The sequence below is a fragment of the Mytilus californianus genome, unplaced genomic scaffold, assembly GCF_021869535.1.
Source record: "Mytilus californianus isolate M0D057914Y unplaced genomic scaffold, xbMytCali1.0.p SCAF_3, whole genome shotgun sequence".
Taxonomy (NCBI): Eukaryota; Metazoa; Mollusca; class Bivalvia; order Mytilida; family Mytilidae; genus Mytilus; species Mytilus californianus.
The window spans coordinates 43,540,139-43,564,700 of record NW_026262679.1 but is presented as its reverse complement, the minus strand read 5'-3'; the positions used below and the strand labels follow the sequence as shown (position 1 = coordinate 43,564,700).

The 24,562-nt window shown below is 34.7% G+C and overlaps 1 protein-coding gene across 1 annotated transcript; it reads left to right on the top strand.

Annotated features, from left to right (window-relative positions):
• The first annotated feature begins 274 nt into the window (after positions 1 to 274).
• On the top strand, positions 275 to 1,221 carry LOC127734642 (uncharacterized). The gene has a single exon (XM_052244629.1). It carries the CDS (start codon positions 345 to 347, stop codon positions 1,197 to 1,199), a length of 855 nt encoding a protein of 284 aa, XP_052100589.1. The 5' UTR covers positions 275 to 344; the 3' UTR covers positions 1,200 to 1,221.
• Positions 1,222 to 24,562: the final 23,341 nt, after the last annotated feature.

Below are 24,562 nucleotides of genomic sequence, written 5' to 3'. Positions count from 1 at the left end.
TTGACACTAAAAAGAAGAAACCTTTACAAAAAGAAATTATGAAGGATGTGAAAAAAATGGTTAAACGAAAAGCACTGAAACAAAATAAACTAGCAGGACTACTTGGCTCAAAGAAGAAGAAACCTTTACAAAAAGCAATCATGAAAGATGTGAAAAAAATGGTTAAAGGAAAAGCACTGAAACAAAAGAAACTTGCAGGAATACTTGGCTCAAAAAAGAAGAAACCTTTACATATAGCAATTATGAAGGATTTGAAAAAAATTGTTAAAGGAAAAGTACTGAAAAAAAACAAACTCGCAGGAAAACTTGGCTCAAAAAAGAAGAGACCTATACATAAAACAATTATGAAGGATGTGAAAAAAATTGTTAAAGGAAAAGCACTGAAAAAAAAGAAACTTGCAAGAATACTTGGCTCAAAAAAGAAGGGACCATTACATAAAACAATTATGAAGGATGTGAAAAAAATTGTTAAAGGAAAAGCACTGAAACAAAAGAAACTTGCAGATTTACTTGGCTCTAAAAAGAAGAAAACTATGCAGAAAGCGGCAATGAAAGCCGTAAAGACACTTGTCAAGGGAAACGGAACAAAACCAGGAGTAAAAAGCGTAAATAAAAACAATACACTTAATATTCTAGGAACACCTAATCCAACGAAACCTGCCGAAATAGGTGTCAAAAATACTTCAAAAAACACCACGGAAAAGGCCATTATAAAGAAAGGGAATGCATCTATACTGGAAAAGGGAATTCAAGTAAAGAAAGAAGCTAATATAATCAAAGCTAAAATTGAAAAGATGTTATATAGGGTGAATACGAAGAAAAAAGGGGCTTCACCAAAATTAGCGTTAAAAATAGAAAAAATGGCTGACACAAAAAAGAATCAGGTCGACGATATAGTTACACAAAAAAATAAGGAGAATGAGGTCTCGATGGACGGTCTGTATGGAGCAAACTCTCCTATGTACTCAAGTCTGATGCATCTTGAAGTTGACCTTTTAAAACTTTTAGACTACATGGAGCATTCAAAGGTGAAAATGGGTGACGCGTTTGAGTCAAAAGCATTGAAAAAAGAATTGAAAAGTGCAAACAAAGGAAACGATGTGAACGTGTTCAATAAACAACTTAGCTCAGTGATGAAAAAGATGAAAGGAATTGATAAAAAGATATCGGAGGAACACAACAAAATTGTTGGATATTAAATTAATCTTTTCGTTGATATCATTTAAACATATATGGTTTCATTTAGTATTGTTTTATTAGGATAAAAAATTATTTATTTTCTCTTTTCCCTTTATTCTAAAATAAATTTGACGGAAACTAAAATACAAATTGATATGCTTGATGTGTACTTAGTATATGATGAAGGAAACTAGCTAAAAAGATATAAATATATATCAGTTTCAATTTGTGTACTGAATTAAATTATGTCTCCTCTTCGACGGAGGGCGACACTATTTTATAGTAGTATTTCTTCTTCTGATTCTTCTCATACAACCATGCCCGGGCCAAATTTTTTTGTCTTTTGATACTGGCTTTTGATATTAGGTATGAAGTTGTATCACGATAAGATGGTGAGTCAAGATGGTGAGTCGCTTATAACAATGACTATCGTGTGACCTTGACCTTGGTCCTCAATTTTGAAATACTTGATTTTAGGAAATTTTCGTGTCTAAAACAACTTTTTTATCCGTTGACATAGGGTTTTGATATTTGACACTGACCTTGAACTTTGACCTTAATGGTAAAATTATTGATTTGTATATGTCCACTCCATAACCATATATTTTCTTGCTTGCCATGACCAGACCTGTTCAATGCAACTAAGGGTTTGCCACTGGGTGGTTATGCTCCAGTCCTTCGTGTAATAAATCGTTAAATATCTCAAAAATTGTTCAGATGACCACCCTTTTACGATGTCTGGTCTTAATTGCCTTGATAATATTTTTTAATTCAACTAAGGTTTCGTCCCTGAGGGACATGCCCAATCTCATGAACATCATTGATTATTCACCCTTACTTAGATAATATATAGTCTTAATTACATTGATATTAACTTTTTCATATAGGTTTTGTCTCTGTGTGTTATGCCCAATCCCTTGAATACCACTCATTATTTAATATCTTTAAAAAACCCTAAACCATACATATTCTTAATTGTCATGACAAGACCTTTTAAGTGCACCATTAATTTTGTCTTAGTTGGGGAAGGGAGACATTGCCCATACCTAAATATCATTATGTGTTCAATATATTGAAAACATTTAAAATTCCTATTCATTAAGCATAAATAATATTCTTATTTGCCACGACAATACCTTTTCAGCAATTGTGTTTTATTGACCTTTTCTTTACTTGACCGACTTCTAGAGGTGAAAGCATTAGTTTTAGTCTACAAGGCGATACATTAGTTTTAGTCTACAAGGCGAGAAATTAGTTTTAGTCTTCAAGGCGAGAAATTAGTTTTAGTGTACAAGGCGATACATTAGTTTTAGTATACAAGGCGATTCATTAGTTTTAGTCTACAAGGCGATTCATTAGTTTTAGTCTACAAGGCGATACATTAGTTTTAGTCTACAAGGCGATACATTAGTTTAAATTCACAAGACGATACATTAGTTTTATTCTACAAGGCGATTCATTAGTTTTAGTTCACAAGGCGGTACGTTAGTTTTAGTTCATAAGGCGGTACATTAATTTTAGTCCACAAGGCGATACGTTAGTTTTAGTTCACAAGGCTGTACATTAATTTTAGTCCAAGAAAACAGTTCCACTAGTTTTATTTCTCTTACCTTTATTGTCACTATTTTGTCTGCTTTTTAGTTTTATGATGTTGTTTGTCCCCACTAGGATATAAAAATAAGATGTGGTATTGTTGCCAACCAGAGACCAAATGACATAGAAGTTAACCACTACAGGTCACCGTATGACCTTCAACAATGAGCAAATCCTATACCGCATAGCAAGCTATCAAAGGCCCCGAAATGGCAAATGTAAAACAATTCAAACGATTCAACTAATGGCCTGATTTATGTATAAAACAATAAACGAAAACAACTATGATATACAGAAACAAACGACAACAACTGAATTACAAGCTCCTGACTTACGACAGGCACACAGAATGTGGCGGGGTGAAACATGTGCGGGGCGCCCAACCATCCCCTTACCTGTGACAGAATGTTTCTTTGAACATGGATGTGTAAAACGGGACGAGCAAAACAGCAAACAAACGACGTCAAGAAACTCAAAGCATGAGACAGCAAACGAACGACACTAAAAATAAAGAAAAACAAACGACACAAAAAAAAACAATAAGACATCTTGAAACAGCAAACAAACGACACACAAAAAAAAAATTACAGACATCTTGAAAGAGCAAACAAACGACACAAAAAAAAACAATAGACGTCTTGAGACGGTAAACGAACGACGCAAACTAAAAAGCAATAGACATCTTGGGGAAGTAAACGAAAGACGCAAAATAAATAAAAAAAGACATTTTGAGTCATCATACGATCATGAAAAATAGAGTGATGTCTATACTATTGGTCAAGCTGTATACCGAGTCGACATAAAGATCTGCCATCAACGACTAAAGCATGGAAACAGGATGTGGTTTAATTGCAAATGAGATAAGTATCCACCAGAGACAAAATTATGTAAATATACAAAAAGGGGTCGGTAGAATAGGGAGAAAAACGAAGATTTGGTCTCCCTTAAACAGTTTTTACGGTACCAGCGACTTATTAAATTTATCAATTACTCCATTTTGGTATTTCTAGAAACTTGAAAGTATTTGATAAAGAAATTTACTACTAATGTCTCTTTTATCGACCATGCTATTCTTTTTTGTAGCTCCCCCTCGGATCTTCATTTACTTTTGGGGACCCTGTATTTTCGGGTTATGTGTTAGATGTTTGACTATGATCAGGTATTGGTAGGACATAGTTTTAGAGTTAGGGTTAATTTGGATCGATTTCTTGAGGTATCAGCTTTTTTCACTTGTTCCCGCTAGAATATAAAAGTGGTATTGTTGCCAAATATCCACCAGAGACCAAAAGACGTAGACGTTTTAAAAAACAACTATAGGTCACCATACGGCCTTCAACAATAAGAAAACCTAATACTGCATAGCAAGCTATAAATGACCCAAAATGACAAATGTAAACATTTAAAACGGCAAAACTAACGGCCTGTTTTGTGTTCAAAACAATTAACGAAAAACACATATGATATACAGCAACAAACGACAACCACTGGATTACAAGCTCCTGGCTTTGGACTGGCACATACAGAATGTGGCGGGGTTAATGTTTGCGGGCGCCTAACCTGGTACAGAATGTTTCTTTGAACATGGATGTTATTGTGTAATACGGGGTGGGCAAGTTTTTTTGGTTTAGTACCCTGGCCTGATCGATAGTTATTCAAACATGAATAAAAGGAAATGTGAGGTACGATTGTTTGAGACAGCAAACGAACGACGCCAATTAATAAAACTAGACATCTTGAGTCATCATACGATAACGAAAAATAGACTGATGACTATACTATTGGTCAAGCTGTACACCGAGTCAAAGATCTGCCATCAACAACATAAGCATGGAAACAAGATGTGGTTTAAGTGCCAATGAGACCAAATGATGTAAATATACTGAGAGGGGTCGGTAAAATAGGGAGAAAACCGAGGATCTGGTCTCCTGTAAACAGTTTTTAAGGTATCTTCGACCTTTTTATCAGTAACTCATTATCAAACACGCTATTCCCTTTTGTAGCCCCCCCCTCCATTTGCTGTTGGGGACCCTGTATTTTCAGGTTTAGGTTAGAGTTTGGTTTAATTTAAATTTTAGGGTTAGGTATTTAGATGTTTGACTAGTATTATGATTAGGTATTGGTAGGTCCTAGTTTTAGAGTTATGGTAAATTTGGATAAGCCCCATATTGTTCGGATTCCATAAAGTAAATAAAGCCCCAAAATTAATGTTTTGTTTACTTGTTTTGTCTGCATTTATCCAAATGTTTTGGAACATTACATCAATAGATATAACATTTTGCTTTATTTTTACATGTTTTACAAGGACTAGCAAGTCAGTGCAATTACAACTTTTGTGATAGAATTGAATGAATTGAATGCACTGGTCTAAGCTCCTCCCGTTCTTTCCTTTTTCTAAGAGTAAGAAAATAAAGGAAACCAGGAAGCTTTGCTGCGTACACGATTATATGAGTGAATAAGACGGTAACGTTTCTCTGGTATAACTCTAGCTACAAAAAGTAATAACGGTGCTCTAACTCAACTAAAACTTCTAATTTAATATTTTTTGGGAAAATGGGGGCTAAAATATAACAGTTTAATGCCATTAGTTGAAGAAGAACACCACTTTAGTTTGTATATATGGGCACCAATATTTAAGAAAGAGTGAAATTAGGACAGAACACTCTGTCTTTCAAATAGTGGGTAAGCTGGTTCAATGATTATCTCTCTTCCAAATAATACTCTTCAGTTTTTGACGCGTTCGCCGCACAGGGACTCGGTATGCAGATCAACATTTTTATGCCCCCGTCGTTAGGCGAAGGGGGCATTAAGCACCCGTACGTCCGTCCGTCCGTCAGAACGAACGTCCGTCCCAAAATTGGTTTCCGTTTTCTAACTTTAGTTTGCCTTAACCAAATGTTATGAAACTTAATATACCCAATGCATATTACCTTAAAACACAGATCAAGTTCGAATTAGGGTGGCGTCACTTTTACAGTTCTCTAGTTATATCCCTTTATAACGTTATATGCAAGCGGGGGCTTCATATGTGTCCCATGGACACATTCTCCATTTATTTTAATCAGGCATCAATATTTCGTAGTTTTTTAGCAATGTGCATGCAGTTTACTATCAACATCAGTATACTGAAAAAACCCTAAATGGATCTAAGTCGCCATTACGAATAGCCTACCCTTCATTAAAAATATTTCTATGTGACTGTATACCTTATAAAGGCATTCATTTCCTTCCTAAATGATTCTTATACCAGAAGTATGTATATTGATTTCCCGATCAACGACTATACCTTAGACATTTTTTTTACGACGAGACACTGTTCTTCAATTTCCAAATTCTCCGGATGACTGGGGTATAAAAAAATGTAAACTTGATTTTTTTTCGACAAAGTAAACTCCTTACCAAGTGGGGCGTCCTTTGGTTGTGCTGGATGTATAAATACGCAGACACGTTGGTCTGAAAAAGGTCATCAAAAATGATGTCTCGTGTAGAGAGAGTGGCAACCTTGCAACAATATGGTAGGTTAGTAGTAGGTGGCACCCACACTTGTTTACCTATATTTGTTCCTCCTAACAGTAGGTCCCCTGGAAACTTTATTATAAACAATCCTATAATATCTGTTTCTTTTGGAACAAATATTATATATACCTTTTATTTCGTCAGGAACAAGTAACGTAATATTTTTTCAAGTGAAAATAATATTCCATATTTAAGACATATATTATAAAGGAACGTCTATTTCATGACAGTATGTTGCCAGGCCAATTTCTATGCCTATCCAATATACCCTTATTTTCCCGTGGCAGTCCAAAATTTCCGCCCTCAATCCCGGTCGATTCCTTATTACAGGACATACCTTTTGTATTAATTATTATTTTGTTTTATTCTTTAACATGCATGAATTATTTAACACTGAAAGTAAAAAAAAAACAGCAATCAATCAATCAAATTCCTTTTTAGAGTAGTGTTTTGTATGAACGAGCTAGGTCACACTTTGTATTTGTAAAGCAAAATACTGCAAGGTTGTAGAGTGCCTTATATTTATAGGATAATGGTATTTCGTACATACATTTACCAGTGCTGTCTTTTTCATTTCTTTGTATGAAGTAGATTTTCAATTACAGCTTGTGTCGGACTGTTGGGATGTCGGACCGATGGGGTGTCAGACTATTGGGGTGTCGGACTAATGGGGTGTCGGACCAATGGGGTGTCGGACCAATGTGGTATCGGAATAGCGGGGCGACCCAAAAAAATCAAAGCACTGTAAGCGCTGTAGGCAGTTAACCAAAAACCAAGGCAAACGTAATTATGAAAACTGTGGCAGTGTTGCTTCAATTTTTTTTAAAGATTTGAAAGAACAAACATTAAACATTCGTATATTGTACACTGATGTTCATTAAATGAATTGATTATTAAGGCAAATTAATTAATATTTCATCAAGGTTTTCAAAAGCAACTCATATATCAATGTAACTGACCCCCATCTTCACCCCCATATGCATGATGTTACTCCATACCAAGTTTGGAATAAAATGACAGGTGATTATAAAACAGTTGGTCAAACATTCTCGGGCTTTACACTGCTTGAAAGATTTATATGTTTTCTTTAAAATGAGCCATAAATGAATATTATGATAGGCCCAGAAATAATTTAATAAATAATTAAAGTAAATTCAATTAACCTAGACTCATTTTTTGCATCAATAAAATTTTATAATAAACAAGAAATAATTGTAACAGGATGCCGTTACGAAGTCTCCCAAACAAAGCCCCCATAATTCGTCATTTCCATGGTCTCCTGACATTGGACAAAGTCCAGCTCATATTGGTTTGGTCTAGTGAAGTGATATGCATATGTGACACCTAGGAGATTGACCCTGTATGTCATTCAAATCTTTTTGAAATCATGAACAGGAATAAATATGGTTTAGGTGTGGGTATCTCGACCGTTTACAAGTTCTCAAACAGGAGGGGTGGGGTGACCCCAGGGACTCCCCCTATATTTCATTTGATTTGTTATATCATTTTAAAGAAAATATATAAATCTTTCAAGCAGTGTAAAGCCCGAGAATGTTTGAATTACATGAATACATATGGTTTAGGGGTGGGGATCTCGACCATTTCCAAGTTCTCAAACAGGAGGGGGTGGGGTGACCCAAGGGACTCCCCAAATATTTCATTTGATTTGTTATATTGTCCCATACATGAATATATATGGTTTAGGGGTGGGGATCTTGAATGTTTACAAGTTCTCAAACAAGAGGGGGTGGGGTGTCCCCATGGACTCCCCCTATATTTTATTTGATTTGTTTTATTGTCCCATACATGACAAGAAATAATTGTAACAGGATGCTGTTACGAAGTCTCCCAAACAAAGCTCCAATAATTCGTCATTCCCATGGTCGCCTGACATTGGGCAAAGTCCAGTACAAATTGGTTTGTGATATGCATAAGTGACGCCTATGGATTAACCCTGTATTTCATTCAAATTTTCTTGAAATGACGAACAGGAATAGATATGGTTTAGGGGTGGTGATCTCGACCGTTTACAAGATAAAAGCACATTCTCAAATTGAAGGGGTGTGGTAAGAATATAAGGGGGGGGGTTACCCCTGGGACTCACCTTTTATTTCATTTGATTTGTTTTATTGTCCAATACAAGAATATATATGGTTTAGGGGTGGGGATCTTGACCGTTTACAAGTTTTCAAAAAGAAGGGGGGTGGGGGTTACCCCAGGGGATTTCCCCTAAATTTCATTTGATTTGTTTTATTGTTCCATACAAGTATATATATGGTTTAGGGGTGGGGATCTCAACCGTTTACAAGATCTCAAACAGGAGGGGGTGGGGGTGACCCCAGGGGACTCGCCTTTTATTTCATTTGATTTGTTTTATTGTCACATACAAGAATATATATGGTTTCGGGGTGGGGATCTTGACCGTTTACAAGTTTTCAAAAAGAAGAGGGGTTGGGGTGACCCCCCTGGACTTCCCCTATATTTCATTTGATTTGTTTTATTGTCCCATACAAGAATATATATAGGTAAGGGGTGGAGATCTCGACCGCTTACAAGTTTTCAAAAAGAAGGGGGTGGGGTTACCCCCATGGACTTCCCCTATATTTCATTTGATTTGTTTTATTGTCCCATACAAGAATATTTATGGCTTCGGGTGGGGATCTTGACCGTTTACAAGTTATCAAAAAGAAAGGGGTGGGGGTTACCCCCCATGGACTTCCCCTATATTTCATTTGATTTGTTTTATTGTCCCATACAAAATATATATGGTTTAGGGGTGGGGATCTCGACCGTTTACAAGTTTTCAAACATGAGGGGGTGGGGTTACCCCAGGGACCCCCCCCCCTATATTTCATTTGATTTGTTTTATTGTCCCATACATAAATATTTATGATTTAGGGGTGGGGATCTCGACCATTTGCAAGTTCTCAAACAAGAGGGGTGGGATGACACCGGGGACTCCCCCAAATTATTTTCATTTGATTTCTTTTATTGTTCCATACAAGTATATATATTGTTTATGGGTGGGGATCGCGACGGTTTACAAGATAAAAGTACATTTTCAAATTGAAGGGGTTGGGATGACCCCCCAGGGACTCACACTATATTTTGGTTGATTTTTTTTTATTGTCCTGTTCTCATTACTGAAGACTGCATGTGTCTATCACTTACTGTTTTCGAGAAATAGTAATTTGAAAATTAAAAAAAATGAAATCCCATAGGGTTCTATAGTAAACCCCTCCCTTCTTCAGGCCCCTCCAAATACCCCTAAATAGACCCCAATGCACAAACAAAAGATTAATGGCTCCGCTAGACATGTTAGTCTAATATTTTATGAAACCCTAAGTAAATCTGACAAACGGTCAAAGTTGTCTTATTAGACGGTTTGAGTGGATTCGGTCCGACATGTCTCGGGGACGAGTTGTCCACATTACTTAAAACATCCCATCAACGTCGATTTCCGCATCTGTTTCATGACCTCGTTTCATTCATAAAATAACAACAACCTTATTTGGCAAGATAAGTTAAAAAATACCGCCCACTTATATAACTTTATTTCCTTTATCATAGAGATTTGTTGTACATGAACAATATTCCTGCGCATTTTGCCATTTGGGAAATATAAACGACTTGTAATTACCGATTTTCGGCGATGAAATATTTCATACAATTGTTCTTTGACATCGTAGCTAAAAGCACAGGGGATAAAAAACTACGTACGGATTTCTATTGAGCACTACTTCCTATGTGCAACTTCAAAAGTTTTGGGTAGTTCGACGATCATTCTTGTCATATTTTTTGTATTCCAGAAGTATTAAAAAAATGTCCAATTAGTTATAAATAACATAATAGCCCGCTAGATAATAACAATGGCACGTATTTCAGCATTTATTGGGTAGAACACAAATCTAGGGTTCTCGCATAAGGCAGCTCAACTGCATAAAAACAGTCCTGTTTACCACAGTTATCTAGTTATATAACTCGATAAAAAATCAAAGGAAAAATTACAATTCATGTATTCTAATATGACGCTCTTCTTTCGCTTTGGAAGCAAAGCCATGTTGAAATATAACATGGGCTGCACATGATTGACGTCACATTGAAATTTAATACAACGTGAGTTATATTTTGAACAACGCCAGAGATCAAATGGACATTTGTGTTGGTGTTGCTGGCTTAGATATTAAATTAAATCATAATAAAAGTAAATGCAAAAAAATTTAATGTATCTGTTCATTTTTTTTTATCGTGAAACGGTTAATTTTCTATATCGTTTTGGCTTTATGAAATCAAATGGCTGACTCTCGAACGTATATTATAGGTCCGCTTCGAAGTACAAAAGTTCTAAATTTTCCTATTAGAATCGAAATAATTCTGTCATGCCATGCTCTATGCTCATTTTAACATAGGTAAGCATTATATTTGCCAAAATTTTACACCTCGCTTGCGCTCGGTATAAAGATATTGACGAATAGGCTATTTCTGGAATCATGTCTTTCACCGGAAAAGATCGTCAATTTCACACTCCTTTATGACGTCATTTACCAGATAGAAGGTGCGCCTGTATCCCTGCTTTATTAAAGTTTCAAGCACTTTCAGAACATAGGTACTTGGCGACAGGACAATTTTTTTTACCCTCCCCCTTTTTTTTTCTCCAAAATCCGTTTTTTTTTTCGTTTTCTATTAATTTCAATTATTTTTGCGTTTTTCTGTATTATAAGAACATAAATTTACTACACATAACTTGTATTTGCTGTTTACTATTAATTCCAAGTTTACTATCCACAGCGGTCACTGATATATGAGTCATATATATACAAGTTATTTGTAAAAAAGGGGGAGGGTAAAAACAAATTGTCCTGTCCCCAAGTACCTATGTTTCAGAATCGTCATTCTGCAAGGTAGCCTAGAAATAATTTATGTTCCGTAAACTTGCAGGGGCGTAGCTACCCGGAGGCACGGCAGCACGTGCATCCACGTCGTTTTCACAAAAAAAAAAGAAAAAAAAAGAGAGAGAGTGAGGGACAAAGTTAACATACAGGAATTAGTCTTTCTATGTATGCATTTTAAAAACTACACAAAAAATAAAAGCAAGAGGAATACACATGCAGCAGAATTTTTAATCCTGTAAGACATGTATGTGTACGATAAATGATACATACAACTGGTGTAAACTTAGAGGAACTTTTTATATTACGGGCATTGTTTAGAAAATACCAGCTACATAGCTGTTGGTACCACAACCATACCGTATATATATATATACTCGCTTTGAGTGCAAAAAACATAATCCCTTTAGGGTTAACAAAAAAAACTTGAAAATTATTATTTTCCGTTTCGCCCCAAAGCACACATCTTACTAGAATGAAGACTCTTCAACTCGTTTCGATCCGGGAATAATGACTGTTACCTTGTGAACTAGTTCAATATTGACTAAGTATGTAGGTCTTGACAACACGAATAGTTCATTTTCACATCACGTCAACGTATCTCGTCCTGTGTGCATGTAATATTTGCTACCGGACATTAAATAACCATTTAATCAATCAATAGTTTCCGTATACTAGTGGATGAGAAGTTGGAACTGCTGTTATTATAAAAAAAAAGTACACATTTTCCAGTACATGTTTAACGTTTTTATTAATTTTACAAAAAAAATCTTTTATATAGATTCGATAATTCGAAGGTCGTTTCTATATGGGCCAGCTATACGAATGGTTGATTGTAAAACCATTTAAATAAATTGTTAATTCTAACTCGTTTTACTGGACTATTAGGTCATTCAATTTAAAAAAAAAGAACTGTCTGTCCGAGTAGGACACTAAACTGCTGATTCTTGTTCGAAAGATACACCAAACTTTTATTACACGTATCCTCACTGTTATCATCTAGATATTGCCATACAACTGGTCGAATGCATATGCATTTGTTAATTAGCTGGCTAATTAAAAACGCAGATCATGAAAAAGATCGTGATCAAAGTACCATTTACTCTGAAAAAGTTCATTAATTTCAACTTCGAATATTCCTAACTACGTAAAATTCCCATCTCTCTCTTACCCACAAAATTTTTAAACATCTAAATACATATGTTAAGCAAAATATATGAGAATGTGTCCACCAAGTATTTGGTATCCATGATGTTTTTCTAACAGAAACTCCGCATATAGAATTGTGTTTATTTTATTGTTTGTTTTTTTAAATCTACTTTGCTCAATACAAATACTAGTATATGGAACAAATCTCCGCGATTTTAAAAGCTTTCACGTACAAAAAAAAACGCAAGCGACAATGGTAGGTCTTCATTCGACTCGAAGTTAAACAAATAGTTGACCAAAAAACCACAACAAAAATGTCCAAGTTTTATTTCGGTTGTGATTGTTTTGAAACGCTATATATGCGGAGCTTCCGGGGGGCTTCGCCCCCCCCTGGCCCCCCTACCAGGGCTTTGCCCTGGACCTACTGGGGGCTTTAGGCGGCCCCCAGACCCCTCGCCCTATAGTTTGTGATTCCACTTCATTAAGAAGGTAGCTACGCCCCTGACTTGTACGTAAACTTAATTCCTGTACGACCGAAGGGAGTGTGACCATCCAGGGACATTCTATACTAGACTATCCCTGGACCAACTTTATATTAGATTTTAATTTCCCAAATAATTTGTGCAGTATAAGAACAAAATTTTTCACCCGTTCGCTCGGAATGTGTTGGAAGTGACGATGCCTACATTTTGGTCACGTGGTGATGGAAGTCACATGACATATTGAACTAACTACCGTATCCTGGAACTGGCGTATATAATGCCTACCATGTTAAAATGAGCATAGAGCATGGCATGAAAGAAATATTTCTTAAAATATTTTTTTTTAAAACTTGGCCAAAATGGCTTTGGTATTCCAAGAAATTGTGCTTTCACTAACATCGTCGAACAAAATTCTCGCCATGATCGCTGTTGGTGCAGAAGATATTTAGTGGACGACCATACACCTTATCGCTATTTGGAAATCTGCGCCGGTTGACCCGAGAATCTGCGCCGCTTGAACTTTTGACGTCATACAACAATCACTTTTTCATTGTGGCTTCAGATATTTTCTATTTTGACGTCAAAATTTTACGGTAACCTTAGTGATGTCCCGAGTAATGGCGGACAAATAGCGATAAGGTTTTTATTTAATCGGATTATCCAGCATCACGAGACGATATTACGATATTTCCATTGGATTTTGGTGTATTTGAGGGGCAAGGAGGATATTTTGCGAATAAAATAAATAATTTTCACCTGTTGCTTATAGAACGGCTTATTTTATTTTCCTTCCTGTCCACTATTTCCTGCTTTGTCCTGCAGTTTCTTGGACAAAACATTGGACACAACATTCATTAACATCCTGTCTTGGGGAAAACATTGTTCCCCAGTTATTACCAAGCTAGAGTAATCATTTCCGAACCCCCTGTCCCCTCTTTTCCGAAAGAATATAAAACTTTGCCGTGTCTTTAGTCGCATTTTAGATTTCAATGCACGTAGTTTATGTTTAACTGGTTAATTAGTAATCAGGTATCATACAAGTTGATATAAACTTTTACTAAATTCTTTTATAGATACAAATATTTGGTTAGGAAGTTTGAATGTACTTGACTTAAAACCAGGATATCATAATCCTAATTTTTACGGTGATGTTGTTTATAGAGCCCGTAAATTTAGATACGATTCAGTAAACTCATTGATCCTTTGAATAAACTACGCAAAGGTTATCAATTCAACAATGCAGTAAAATCTTTAAATGTTGTTTTTATATTGATTTTCTTTTTTGAAAAATTAAAACGTAGCTAAATATATACTACTATATATGTACAGTAATGAGTACATATGATCTTACATCCTGTCGATACTGTTTATTCATATTCAAGGCCATCCGTTTCTAAGATGTTTTATGACGTTTTTTTACATAAAATCCGTTGAACGTGTACTGGTTGATACTTTAGTCTAAAAGAACATGATTTATTTATAGTTGTAATTGGTTCAAACTAGCTTTCAGTAACTGCGAGTACTCATACATCGGTGCTTTGTGTCTATTGTTTTTATGTAAATTGTTTTTCTGTGCTTCGGATCGATCTATACTGAGTCAGCCATTTGCAACTGATTTTTACAGTTTGTTCCTTAGACCTATGTTATGCTGTTACACCACTGTCCACGGTTATGAGAGGGTTAAGCGCTAACCATCAGTTTGCCTTTTATAGCCGACTATACGGTATACACCAGGGTCCAAATGACGTTGATATTAGCATTTACAGGTCATTGTACGACTTTCAACAACGTGATAAATCCATACCGTCTAGTCAGTATAAAGGGACCCCGCACGAAATTTGTTACAACTCAAACGAGAAACCCAAAGGCATAATTCATAACAATACAGTTTACGAAAAACCCATTTTACAAACATGAGCCAACGACAACCACTGAACTACGGGCTCTTGGCTATGAGTAGGTTTATAAACAATGTGGCGGGGTTAATATAAAAGTAAGGAGATGTGGTATGATTGCCAATGAGAAAACTATACGCCAGAGTTCAAATGAAGTAGATATAAGCATTTATAGGCCACCTAACGGCCTTCAACAATGAGAAAATACCGATTGGCAATAGTACTACATATTTTTATTTTTATACTGTCAAAATTAATGGTCACCTTTTTACCAATTTAACCACGTATAATAAATACAAAACGTCCGTTCCAGTTAACACATTGTTGTTTTAAGTGGATGAGCATCTGATCGGAAAACCTAAGTACCCTCAGACTGTATTAAGATGGATGTCATTTATAGATATCAGTGTCCGACCACATTCTGGTACAATAAGTGTCCCTATTGACAAACCATTATTGTTGTAATCACTGGGTATGGCTAATGTATAATTGATTAACATTAACTACACGGGTGTCATTCGGTTTATCGAGAGAAATGATCGTGAAAGAATACCTAACGGTGGTCAAGCATTGCGATTGGATCGTGAAAGATCTGATATCGGATCGTGAATGTAATTAAATGTAAATTCTACTTGAAAATCTGTGAAAAAAATCGCTGAATTTTCAAAACGCGGAACAAATCCGAAAAAAAACAAATATGTCTGTCAAAATGATTCAACTTTTTCAACGATACAGTGTAATAAGATAAAGAAAATATGCAGTACTTTATGAGAAAACACAAAAGGCGCAATACATGTCTATGGGATTCATTAAAAAAAACACGTTTTTTGTACCTATAATGGTCACATTCCAATATACCATGATATATTTGAAACTTAATCTTTGGTTTTTCCGATAGAACAGTAAAATAAAAGTATGCTCTTCCCTTGAAACCGTTCACTTGTTTATGAAAACCTTGAATTTTGTTGATTTTTCATCAAACTTGATCGTGAAAGATTAGGCAACGCATTATTTTGATCGTGAAGATAAGGCGTGACCAGACTTAATAATCAGAAAACAATATGTCTTTTACCAATTGATATACTTGCAGCTGATGGAAGCGTGTAACTTTTTTGAAGAACCAACATTAAAGCTTTCATTTTTTTATTCTTTTAAATTCAACACTTTACCTCGAAAGTTAAAAAAATAACTAAAAACGTGTCTAGATAAGTTGATTTCCAAAATAGAAGGACCTCCACGAGGATAAATTGTCGAAAAGTAAAGGTATATATGTATCTTTTAATACATCCGCCTTGGAAATATGTGCATGCGTACACAATTTTTTTTAAGGATTGTTACTTTCAGTTAAGTGGACTGTCGTTCGTGCATACATAGTATGACAATATTGTTATTTCGTGGCTGCGCCGACACAAACTAAAAAAGTACAAAGAGATAACGTTATTTCTAATTAATTGTTTGTTTTAGTCATTTCACAATAGCTATACGTCATTGTAACCAACTTAGTGGGCAAATTTTCATTCAACGTATTTCGACTGGGATGCCCAGCTTGAACGGTAGTTTAACCGATTAAGTTCTGTTCTCAATCGTGACAACTTTTACTGAATCTGCACTGGCATGTCTAGCGACATCATACATTTGTCAATTCGCGTGTGAAAAATTTAGCTCTGAGAATCGGTCAAGTGCAATTCAGGCACACCTGTCTACTTACCGCCACTATGTAGACAATAATATTGATATGCAACTTTTAAACACAAAAATTTAACCATCTACCATATCTAATAGCGAAAACAGCATCTTTCACTAACAATATGAGATTGAACGATAACCATACAACCTTTTGTGTTACAGTACTTTTTTAAGTTCTATATATGTCTCTTTATATACAACGTAGCAGATGTGAAATGATTGCCAATGAGATAACAATATATTAACCTATAGCTGTACAATGTAACCTATGGGAATGCAACAAGAGTATAAATCTCAATAACCGAAAATTATACCATAGCTATCTATGGTATAATTTTCACAATTATACCATGGTTTTGTTGTATTTGGTATTCGAAAAGAAAAAAAGAAAGATAGCAAGGCCTATCCGAGGCCGCCTGAATTTTTTGAAATAGGAACAACAGAGTCAGTGTGGGGCCACTAAGCTAAACTGCCCGCTTTGCACCAGCCGATATAAATGAATGCCTAGGGTGGGAATCGAACCCACATACACCAACTCCGTTGTCCTATATTTTTAAATGAACAAAAATTCGATTCAAGAACATAGTTTTAAAAAAAATTATATATAAATATATTATTATATTATACTTGAAAATATAATTCGATTTTCGGTTATTGAGATGTATACTTGGATTGTAGTCCCTTAGGCTCAACTGTATAGCTACATGTAAAGGTTGAAATTTGCCGTGGCGGCTTTTTTAAGGGGGAGGGAGGGGGAAGGCATGCCCCTTTCAAGAAGCTTTATATATGGTAAATGCATAGATATTTCGTATTATTACTCCAAATGTTGGATGACCCCCCTCCTTTTCAAAATCCTGGATCCGTATCCGATTTTATACACATCTTAATTTAACGATTCGCTTAAGTAATAACTATAATGTTGGGCCGTTAAGAATAGAAAGCGTCTGGTTACTCTAAATAAAGGTGAACTTTTTGTTTAAATTATCTATAGTCTACATGTGATTTTTAATGATATTTAATCATGATTATTTTGAAATCCTTTTTAATTAAATTAAATTAAATGTACAACTTGGGCTTCTGGTACAAATTAAAACATGGAATGATTCATCCAAACTCTCAGAAAGATTCTTGTGAATTAAATTTCCACAGAATTATAAATTAATACCAAAAACTTAAATACATTTCAAATATTTTGATAAAATAAAAAAAAAACTAACCTTTTGCAGTACAACTTTAAATCTGGGTTCCAGAAATCTTTCAAATTATATCTTGCGTCCATATGCAGAACATATAATTCCTTCAACAGTTTTTAGTCTGTAACGTTACCCGTCACCAATGTAGATGTGCATCCATCGCTGTCGAAAAATCCTGTCCAACTGATTTTCCCGCTGTTTCAGAAGCCCGTGCGTATTTTACAAAGTAGGCGGAGCTTAATGTGTAAGGTCCAAAAAGGGTAATTTGACCGATTCTTATCAAAATTATTTTTGAAGTTAATAAACAAAAATATATGAAATACACATTTTTAAACAACAAGATATTCAATAGGTTAAAACAGATATTTCATATATTTTGGTTAGTTTTGTGGTTTTTCGTAAATTATACCATAGTTTTTTGTTGAAACCCCTCGGCAACCTCACTCGACTTCGTCTCGTGAGGTTATTGCCGGGGGTTTCAACAAAAGCTATGGTATAATTTACGAAACACCACAAAACTATTCAAAAGATATGAAATATCTATAACTTACAGAGTAAAGAATACCAGAGCGCAAATGCTGAAACGTCTCGTCTGCTTTACTTATGATAGTATATATGTTGAACTTCTGTTATAGTAAGGGTTTTACTAGAAGTGTCATATACGCTTAAAATTATCAATAATCAATAAAAAAAAGAGGCCAAGGTAAGATGGACAATGCCATACAGACCAGTACAAACATCCCGTACACCAAATATAGTGGTTCTGATGCTTACAGTACCCTAAAAACTGACAAATCTAAAAGTTATGTTTGGTCAATGAATTCGGAACATACGGTCGAAAGTATATGAACCCTGACCGACAGTCAGATATAGACATCTTACTATCATTCAATATATCAAATACAATTGAACTATTGCTTTTAGTATCTGATAAACTGACAAAACCATGAAAACTTAACAAAGACCAATGAACAATGAAAATGGGGTCAACGTCATATATGAAACATGCAGACAGACATGTACACCATACACCAAATACATTGGCATTTTAGCATACAGGCAGGTATATAATCAAAAGACCAAAGCCCACAAAATAAACATTGCCCAGTGATGCATGATAATGAGGTCAAGGTTAGTTGAAACCTTTCTGGTCGAAAATGTACACCTTAAAATCATAACTTACATCAAATACAGTTACCCTATAATAGATAAACGAATCCGCGATACAGAATTGACCAAAAAACTAAACCTTGATCTTTGAAATAAGGCACAGTCGAGGTCTGAATATATTAATACTTTGAAATGCTTAAATTTATTGAGGATCTTCGCTTTATAAATATAATGGGCATAAAAATGAGAAATGAAAATTATTGAATTTGTATAAGAAAATAAAACTTATGAAGGTCGGACATAATATATGATATTGCTATAATTCACCTAGTCTGTGTGGTATTATAAGATAATTGGATCAAATGGCATTGCACGATTATAGCCCTATTCACCAACAAAAGAGACCCGGGTTAGTCATGCAAATCTAGTTTTTTCTATACCGATAACAAATATAAATTATCATATAATTGAAGAATGATTTGAACGTCTTCGTAGCATCAGATCTTTCACAATCCTTTTCACGATCTTCAAAAAGCGGTACGTGATCTTTCACGATCCGAAATATCAATTTTGTGTAAATATTTCTTTTTTTACAAATTTTCTGATTATGCTTTCGCAAATTAACTTTGAGAACCATTTGATTCATTCAAATGAAATGACCTTTTTTGTAGAAAAGTAGTTTAGTCATTCGAATTATGAAAAAAATCATGTCTGTTTACATTTTTAAACTCATTGAAATGTTGAGGAGCAATCTGCCTTTTGTAGTTTTGTAAACACGATGTACTTTTAAACCTGGATTTTCTCACATACTGATCATAATGTTGAACCATTTTGACAGACAGTTTTATTTTGTTGTATACTAAATTTGTCCGTGTAATTAACTAAACAACATTAATAATCAGGGCCGTAACTACTGATGAATTTTTAGCAAAAAAAAATAATAGGAGAAAAAAAAAATATGGAAAAAGGTTGGGCATGCAGGGGTAGAAAACAACCTTACATTTTCACTTCAATCAACAATTAAGTAATCCATACTTTGAATAGAAATTAATGTTGACGTTAAGCTTGTGTACTTTTATTTCAACTACGTTAATTGAACTGTCTTTCTGATGACTATCGCCAGAAAACCGGCATTTGGTTCAACAATTATTTATTTCCCGCGAAAAAATTCTGATCAAGTTCGACCGAGGACAGATTATGCTGATTGACCATGTTTCACGTTCATCGTACGGACAATGTCGGGCAAGTAAACGCAGAAGCTGTTCTCAAACAATGGGATCTTAGTGGCACAAGAAAGGTCGAACTAGCGTTCACAGACAATGACCACGGGTAGTAACCTTGTCATATCGAGAAGCGTTTAGTACAGTGATTTTGTCATAGTTTGGTTAAGATGAACATGGTTGTGTTAAGCTACTTTCTCTAACGATTGCCTCAGTTCTATTCAAACGAGCGAATAAAAAGCAAATAAGATGTTTTAATTTGCATTGTCAGTCAAACGATCTACATTGGAATTGTTGTTTTCAAGAAACAAACGCAGAATAAGCAAACTATCGAAATTGCTATGGTTTGGTTAAGTTATGACATGGTTCGGTTAAGTGTCTAGAAATTCGTCATGGTTTTGATAAAGTTTGTCATGGTTTAGATCCAAATTAATATATATGTGTTTCAGCTCAATATTGATAGTTTGTTTAAAAACGCATGTAATTAAACGAAGTTACACAATTTACCAACTGTCTGCGAAGAAAAAAAGCCTTTTAAACCAAAATTAGATGCTGTAATTGGCAAAGCGTATATTAAACAATTTAACTGTTCGTGACTTGTCTTTGTATGCAAATCGTACTACTACGAGTGTCTTGTAAAAGAATTAGGAATAAATGAACACTCATGTTATCCCACATACAAAAACATCATTTGACAAGGATGAGAGTTTGGTGATTCATAAGTCCTTAATAGCTTCAATGAACATTACTTTGAGCAGATAATCGGAGGACTTACCTTGTTTGTATTGGATACCTAAGATTCACAAAATTCCATACAAACAGCAGCTCATCTGCATGTTCGACGAAAGAATTGTCCATTAGATTGGCAAAGATTCTTTCCGCAATGAAAGAGGGTTTTCAGAAATACCGTGAAACTGTTTACTCGCGTAGTGGTATTAACCATATATGGATTTTAAAAAACTCTTAAAGAACTTCTGAATAAATATAAATCTCGATCTTTATCTGAAATTAGTTCTATCAAAACGTTTAAAAATTTCAACCCTGTGTACCACAATTCCCTATGTGTAATTGAAAAATCGTCTAAAAGAAATAATTTAAACCTACAATGCTTTTCAACATAAAAATGTAGCGCACGCTATACATTTATTACTTTTGGATACCATACGGCATATTTTGTTAATAGTGAACAAAAAAATTAAACATGCTACATAGAGGAACAAGTGACCAGTATGCTGGAGTTTCTTATTGACAAAATATTTGTTGAATTTGGAGGTAGACTTTGTCACCAAATTGTCGGTTTTTCTGTGGGAGCGAACTGTGCGGCAGCGACCTCTTCTTATCTTCATATTAGTCGGAGTTCCTTCAGACATTTGTCAAAAACAAGAAGATCAAAGAAGCCAGATCATTTAATTTCACATTCATATATATTGTTCTTTCCATTAACAATCCAGACTTTTCTGATTGAATTCCATTAATATATCCCCCAGAACTAGAAATTAAAGGAAAAACAGACACGGCTTCCTCTGCCTCATTTTTAGACTTATACCTCGAATTTGACATGAGCGGTCATCTTAGTACCAGAATCTATGACAAACGAGACGATTTTAATTTTAAAATTATCAGTTTCTCCAACCTTAGTAGCAAAATACCAACTTCTCCTGCATATGGGATATATATTTCCCAACTCATTCGATATTCAAGAGCTTATACAGATGCTACTCAGACTTTGTAAACCGTCACCAGTGTCTGAGCAGAAAGTTGATGAACCAGTGGTATGTCAAAGAACGTCTCGTCCTTTTCCCTAAAAAGTTCATCGGAAGACCTTGTGGGTAAATATTCCTTTTCAACTTCACAAATGATAAACGATGATCTTTAAGTATAGATTCTAAGTACTGACGTTGTTTGTCACCTTAATGACGTGTTATGGTACTCTTTTATTAGTCTTTGTAAATTATTACTTTAACTGTTTAGTCTATTTTTGGCCCAATCCATTTGACGTGGCTCGGTACTTATACATCCCGTCATTGTGTTATTGTGCTATGGTAAATTTTTGTATTCTTGTCTTTCGTTTTTGTTTATGTGCTTTGTCTATATGCCTTTTTGTTTTTCTTTGTTAAAATATTTGTTTTGTTTTTATAGTGACTAAGATTATAACCTTATTTTTTGTCATTTTTACCTATTATGTCTGTTTGATTTGTTCACATATCGTTGTCAATATAATGGAATTTTATGCGACTGTCATACATGTGAGAGGTTAAGCTGGCTATAAAACCAGGTTTAATCCACCATTTTCTACAGAAAAAAATATCTGTACCAAGTCAGGAATATGACAGTTGTTATCCATTCGTTTGATGTGTTTCAGTTTTTGATTTTGCCATTTGATTAGGGACTTTCCGTTTAGAATTTTCCTCGAAGTCCCGTATTTTTGCTATTTTGCTTTTATAATTTAAATAGTCACTGCTCTTTTAAACTATCTTTCGAGACAATAATTACAAAAACAAAAAGCGCTGCTTCTGTTTCACATAGATTATTTTCTCCGTATGTCCATGATTGACTCTGTCGATGATATCGTGAGCGGCATCACTTGTAAAATTTGTAAAAACGTCTACTTAACTAACCAAACGATATCAAGAGGACACAATAAGTCTTCAAACATCCCCGAAACAAATAGTTAACAGTTAAAACTTATTTGTTTTATAAACTATTAGTAAAATTAAAATGAAAAAAAAAAAATACACAAAAGTTTAGAATTTAAATATATGAAAAATCACAATTCCGAATTAGAATGAAGCCGATTTAATGTCCACTTTTATCAATTAATATAACGAACGAATAAAAATGATTATGTTTTTGTAATATTGTATAATACATTGGTTTTCTCATTTAATTTTTTTTTTTACATTAAATTTTGTCGGAGCCTTTAAAGCTTGCTAAAAGGTATGGATTTTGTTTTATTGTTGAAGGCCGTACGACGACATATAGTTGCTTGCATCTACGTCATTTTGGTCTCGGGTGGATAGTTATCTCATTGGCAATCAGACCGCATGTACTTAATATATACAATACTACATTGAATATGCGTATATATGTCCTTTTGTATTCCAAATAAAACTATTTAAAAAAGAGTATTTCAATATATATAATGTATGTTTATTTTGATCTTTACTCTTCCTTCATTCACGAATAGAATCACATAACTGAACCATGTTCAACATGAAATAAACCATGACACGAATGAACCAAACCATGACACCGAATATTCTGTAATCTCAAATTGTGTGCACTAGGGGCTGTTTTTCGGGAAAATTGACGGTAGTTTTATATCATAACAAAATATGTGATGTAGCAGACAGTAAGCACACCACTTTTCTTTGTGCATTAGAAACGAATCACAACTTTTAAATTTTGACATACGCACGCATTATTCTGTGTCAAATTAATAACTATATGATACAAATGTTGATGTACTAACATATTAGCTATAAACAAAGATACTTACCAGCTTGAATTTGTTGTCATTAGTTCCTTTAACAAACTATTCGAATGTTTATATTTTGACACTGTTTGTCATCAAAACCATTTAACACAACCATGTTCATCTTAACAAAACTATGACAAAATCACTGTACTAAACGCTTCTCGATATGACGAGGTTACTACCCGTGATGGCTTCCATTCTTTGGTCTTTATTAAATTTTGTCAACATGTGTTTTATTTTTATTGCAGCGTTAACAACACACACAATTGTCCCGCTTTTTCTACTATTAAACATGTACCCTACTGTAAATGGATATATGTTTTGATGGAACAAAATTCGAGGCAAGTATCTATCAGCCGGCTCCGATTGCCTAACGCATTTATTCATACAGTAAGTATGAGACACAAACGATAAATATGATACAAAAATGGATGTTACAAGATATATTTCGAACCCTAATACTATAAGTTTTGACCGGGAGCTTTGCCCCCTGGGCCCCCACTACCTAGAGGGCCTCAGTCGGCGGCCCCCATACCCCTGCCTCGTCTGTTTTGGAGACCTAGTTACGGCCCTGATAATTGACCTTGTACAAATGTATATGTCTTCTCGATCAGATTGAATTCACGATCATATACAAGAGTTTTCACGATCCGATCGCAATACTTGACCACCGTTAGGTATTCTTTCACGATCATTTCTCTCGATAAACCGAATGACACCCGTGAACTACGTCTTTTAGATCGAAAGGTTCCCGTCACATCAGTTTCTAATTAAGGGTTATTTACATGATAAAATCGATATGAAATGTATTGACGTACTATGTTTATGTCTAAAAAGCGTACAACAATTAACTGAACTACAGAAATAATTTTAAAAGATAGTTAAATCAAAGAACTATTCAGAGCTTTCAGGAGAGGGTTTAACGCTAAGGGAGCTACCATTTGATTTTTATGGGGGGCTAGGATGAAATTTGAAAAAATAGGCAGGACAGGAGTTTTGAGTAAAAAAAAAGGCAGGATGAGACACTTTGCAAAAAAAAGGCAGGATGAGACACTTTGCAAAAAAAAAGGCAGGATGACAATTTATGTAAAAAAAAAGTCAGGATAAAAAAAAAAAAAAAAAAGGCAGGACAGAGATAACAAATAAAAAATAATGCAGGACAAAATTTTTCATCC